A 4702-nucleotide genomic window follows, 5' to 3' on the forward strand; every position below is an offset into this window, starting at 1 on the left:
GGATCTAAACGGAGACAAGATGTCCCTCTTCTGGTGTGGGCTCTCTCAAGGCATTCTCACCCCAGACTCCCCCTTGGTCACAGGCATTCAGCAACGGGCCTCATCTCACTATCAGTTCCATGAATCATCTCCAGTTGCCGTTGTCATCCAAGCCATTCCTTCCTGAGATCCCTTTGCTTAAGTCACTGTGTGGAAGGTGTGATAGTGTAGGACTTCCTTTAGACTCATTCCCAATGGCAGGTACCATCTTGGACAAATATAGAGAAAGGATAATGCCTGCTATGACTCAATCAAATATTTTCATGATCACACTCTTGGCAAGGTACATGGAACAGATGATCTAACCTATCAACTGGTTTGGAGTTTTTGCAACTAAGTTGGAAATAGTACACATTGAAAATTTTTATCATACAATATATTAAGGTTTTATTTTTCTAAGTGTAGAATACTTGACAGTTTCTTTTCCCCTTTAGCCCTGGAAAGGGGTTGCAACCACTCATGAATTCCTCCATATGTTGCTTCCAACCAGCAACCTGCTGGCATTCACATCTTTATATTTTATGTTATATGTCCTACTACCGCCTACTATTTGGATGTTCTTTTTTTAAACCACTGTTTCTGTTTTGTTTTGAGACAGCATCTCATGCAACCCTGACTGATCTCAAGCTTTCTGTGTTGTAGCAATCACCTTAAGTTCCCGACTGATCTTCCTGCCTTTACCTGTTTAGTTCTGGGACTCAGGGTGGGTACTGCCTCACTTGGTGTTAACACTGCTCTGTTTGCGCTTTTGTTTTTTCACAATTTTGTATGATGGGCCTTATGTAGTTTATTTTTGTGAGTATGTGTAAGTTCATATGTGTATGTGTGCACATGTATATGGGGGTGTTTTGTGTGTGTAGCGAGCACAGGTTGACCTCAGATGTCATTCCTCAGGAGGTATCAACCTTAGTTTAGACACAGTGTCTCTTACTGGCCTGGAGCTCCCCAAGGCTGCCTGCCTGGCTGCTGAGTGCAGTGCCCTGCCTTCTGCAGTTCCACCATGTCTAGTTTTTTAAAACATGTGTTCTGGGAAGCAATCTCAAGTCCTCATACTTGCAAGGCAAGCCCCGCCCTGACTGTTGTGTCTCCCCAGCCTTGTGTAGGTTTCTTTCTCTGTTTCTGGGGTTCCCAAGCTTTTACCAGTCTTTGGATGTGTTAGTCATTCATTTTTCAAGCATGTTCCTTCTTCTTTCTTTTTTTCCGTAGGGACTCTACTGAGACACAAGCTATCCTGCAGCCTAGTACTGATCTCCTAATTTCTATAAAAATCCTCTATCTATGCATTTAATTAATTTCCTCTGTGATATCTGATACTCCATTAAGATCAATATATGATCTTCCAGTTGAGACATTCTAGCTTTCTCTTCTATTCATCGTTATAGTTTTACATAGTTCCTCCAAGAATAGAACACAGATATAATAATAATGGTGTCTTGTCTCTTTAGTTTAATAACTGTGCAATGTTCTGTGGTTTTGGGAACTGATTTGTTCCTTTATTACAGGTTTCTTAGCTTGTTCTTGAAGTGCCTGATATTATTTGTAATTACCTCTTTGGTTTGGGATTATTTTATGGTCTATAAATACTCTTTTCTTCTATTCTTGAGATACCTCATCACTTTGTAGTACAGGTTAGTCTAGAAATCAGAAAGTAGCCTGATAAGGCCTCATCACACCAATCCTTCTGCCTCAGCTTCCCTAGTGATTGGGATAATCTGCATAAGCCACTTCTATGTATTTTTGAACTGTGTTCAGTGTTGCATTGAACTTATTCGAAAACAATCTGCTTCTCATAGGTTTTGGTCTTAGGAGTTGTTGCTCAAAACCTAAGAAATATTAGTGTGGGGCGAATTCGGCCTTTATGAGTGTAGTGTGCAGTGCCTTAGCATTTTCATCAGGCTGAGGGGAGCTGATCCAGTATCCAGCCTCGTGGAAACACTGGGTACCCTCCTTTCCCGTTTTCTCCAGTCCTTCTTGCTGCTGCCTACAGAAGGTTTCCTCTATATTCTCCTGCTCAGCACTCAGGTGGAGATGGAAGATGGAGGACCCCTGGAGCTTTTCTGGGCTTCTCTGAAGTTCATATCACCCTCTGGTTCTCTCAGCTCTCAGCTCCATTCCTTTGATCCAGAAGGATTGTTAGATTTTGACTTTATTTCCCTTTCCTGACCAGCTCTGAAGACTTCTGCAAGCATCTACTTAATGCTGTCTACCAGGGAGGATTATCCTCTGGTCCCCTTTTCCCTTGTGGCCAGAAGACAATTTCCAGATGGATATATGGATATATATATATATATATATATATATATATATACACACACATATATATGTATATATATAATATCCAATTTCCCTCAACCCCAGCTTATGGCTCATAAGATGTATAACCATATTTTATAGATGCTATATAACACTGCTCTCTCATAAGATGTATACCCATATTTTATAGATGCTATATAACATTGCTCTCTCCCTGGGAAATAGATGAACTGGATGAACCCATCGCCTTTCTTAAGACGAAACATTTTGTTGTTTTTGTGGAAACACATTTTCAGTGTCAGTTAAAGGGAAATTGCAGCCACAAGTTGATTGTTATCAATAATCAGGAAGTCGTGTGAAATCATCATTCTATTCGAAGGTGTTGTTTTGAGTGGGAGACTCGATATATGTGACGGCCCCTGCCTGGGAAGCAGGCTTGTTAGAACTGCCTAGCCAGGTGGATTCACCGTGCTGACCGTCATTCAGCATGACGCTGAAAGCAAATAGCTCTGGCAGCTTGACACTGACTGCAAAAGTCTCCTTGGCCCTTCTGATGTCCCTGCTTGCTTTTGCTATAATGTTGGGCAATGCTGTGGTCATTTTAGCCTTTGTGGTGGACAAAAACCTTAGACATCGAAGTAACTATTTTTTACTTAATTTGGCTATTTCAGACTTCTTCGTGGGTAAGTTATGTGTTTTTATTTCCAATAGTCTTTTCGAGCTCTCATTCATTTCTGAAACCTTAAGGTCTTGTTATTTCATGAACTGTACAGATCGGAAGGGGCTAAGAAGAAAAACTAAAGTGTTAGAACCCAGCAGAGGGTGGTTATGCTACTTTAAAGGGAATTCTGTGCACATGGCTAATAGGGAAAGTTTGCTCTGAAAACAGTTTAATTTTTTTATAGACTAAATGAGTCCAGAATAGTTCTAGAATTATTTAGTGTCACCGTTAGCTTGTTTAGACTTATACATATACTTTCCTAAGAAGTACAGTTCCCTTTGTATCCAGTGCTGAAGTGGCAGGAGTCACATGTCTGCTGGGAGCCAGCATGACCAGGAAGTGGGATGAACTATGGAGCAGCCCTCAGTGCACTGTGTAGCGCAGAATCCAGAATCGTACACACCCAGCCGGCAGCGACTTTGCAAGCGACAGGGTACCATAGCAGCAGCGATTGCAAGGGTTCACAGACATCAGATTCATCTTTCCTTAAAATATTTTTTAAAACTCGTTTCACTTCCTTGTCGTTACCATTTCTGTGAGCGCAGTGCTCTGCTTGCTGGACTGATGAGGCATGCTCTCCTCCTCTCACAAAGCTCATCCCAGGGTGACCACAGTACTTCAGAGGACTGATGTGTCTTAGAGGGGCCGGGAGACTTTCTCTTGGGATGGCCACACTATTTTTCTGCATAGCTGTATGAAGCTTGTATTTATATTACAGTCCAACTCGGAGGATGGAACTCCGAAGAGGATGCCCAAACACTGTGTTGTAACAAATGGTAGTCCTCTCTCTTTGACTCCTTGACAGATGTTTCCACTCAAACTGAGTTCACCAGTATCTGTATCATACACAGTACACACTAACATAGTTAGGCACTCACATGCTGTTAAGTAATCGGAGAATGCACAGAAAAGTGAGTTCGTCTCCTTCTTCAGTGACAGGGGATGTAAGATGGCGTTCACAGCACTGTTGGGGTGTGGAGCACTGGGAGTCTCCATGACGATGCACAGAGTGGTTACAGGATGGTGGCATCCCAAGAGCAACCCTGAGATTCAGATAGGATTTCTAGAAATAGAGACGGGGAGACAATTCCAAGACTCAACCATGGCGCAGTCCACAAGCATTGTGTGTATTTTCCTGAGTGTGCACAACAGGTTGCTGCTCTTCAAATGGTTGGATAGAGGAAGCAAGGGCTGAAGTTGTCTTTGTATGGTGAGGACCTTCAGATCGTAATGCCAGTGTGGAGTGGAGCTTACCAAGAATAGAAACGACAGGCCACAGATGACGGGAACTAACCAATCTAACATTCCTGCTTTCTCCTGACAGTGAAGGGCCTCAGGCTAGTGTGTGTCATTTAAATCCACATAGCTGTATGAAGCTTGTGCTTAAATTAAAGTCCAACTCGGAGGATGGAACTCCGAAGAGGATGCCCAAACACTGTGTTGTAACAAATGGTAGTCCTTCCCACTTTCTCTCTTCCATTTTGTCTCTCCGGCTAATACTTCAGCAAGACATAGATCCTTTTACACTGTTCTCCCTGCTCACCTTACACATGTGGATTTATGAGTGTGTATAGGCACAGACAATGGTCTCCTATAAAAACACACATCACCACTGTCTTCTTCATGCACAGAATCATAGGACCTTAGATGACACTTAGCTTTTTTTTTTTTTTTTTTTTTTTTTTTTTT

At 42.1% G+C, this 4702-nt stretch overlaps 1 protein-coding gene across 1 annotated transcript in view; it reads left to right on the forward strand.

Moving 5' to 3' along the window:
• The first annotated feature begins 2779 nt into the window (after positions 1–2779).
• Hrh4 (histamine receptor H4) overlaps positions 2780–4702 on the forward strand; it is a 15497-nt gene continuing 13574 nt past the window's right edge. Inside the window, exon 1 of the mRNA XM_005355794.1 lies at positions 2780–2975. Within this exon, the coding sequence (XP_005355851.1) occupies positions 2780–2975 (196 nt within the window). The remainder of the gene's footprint in view (positions 2976–4702) is intronic.

The sequence above is a fragment of the Microtus ochrogaster genome, chromosome 18 (assembly GCF_000317375.1).
Source record: "Microtus ochrogaster isolate Prairie Vole_2 chromosome 18, MicOch1.0, whole genome shotgun sequence".
Lineage (NCBI taxonomy): Eukaryota > Metazoa > Chordata > Mammalia > Rodentia > Cricetidae > Microtus > Microtus ochrogaster.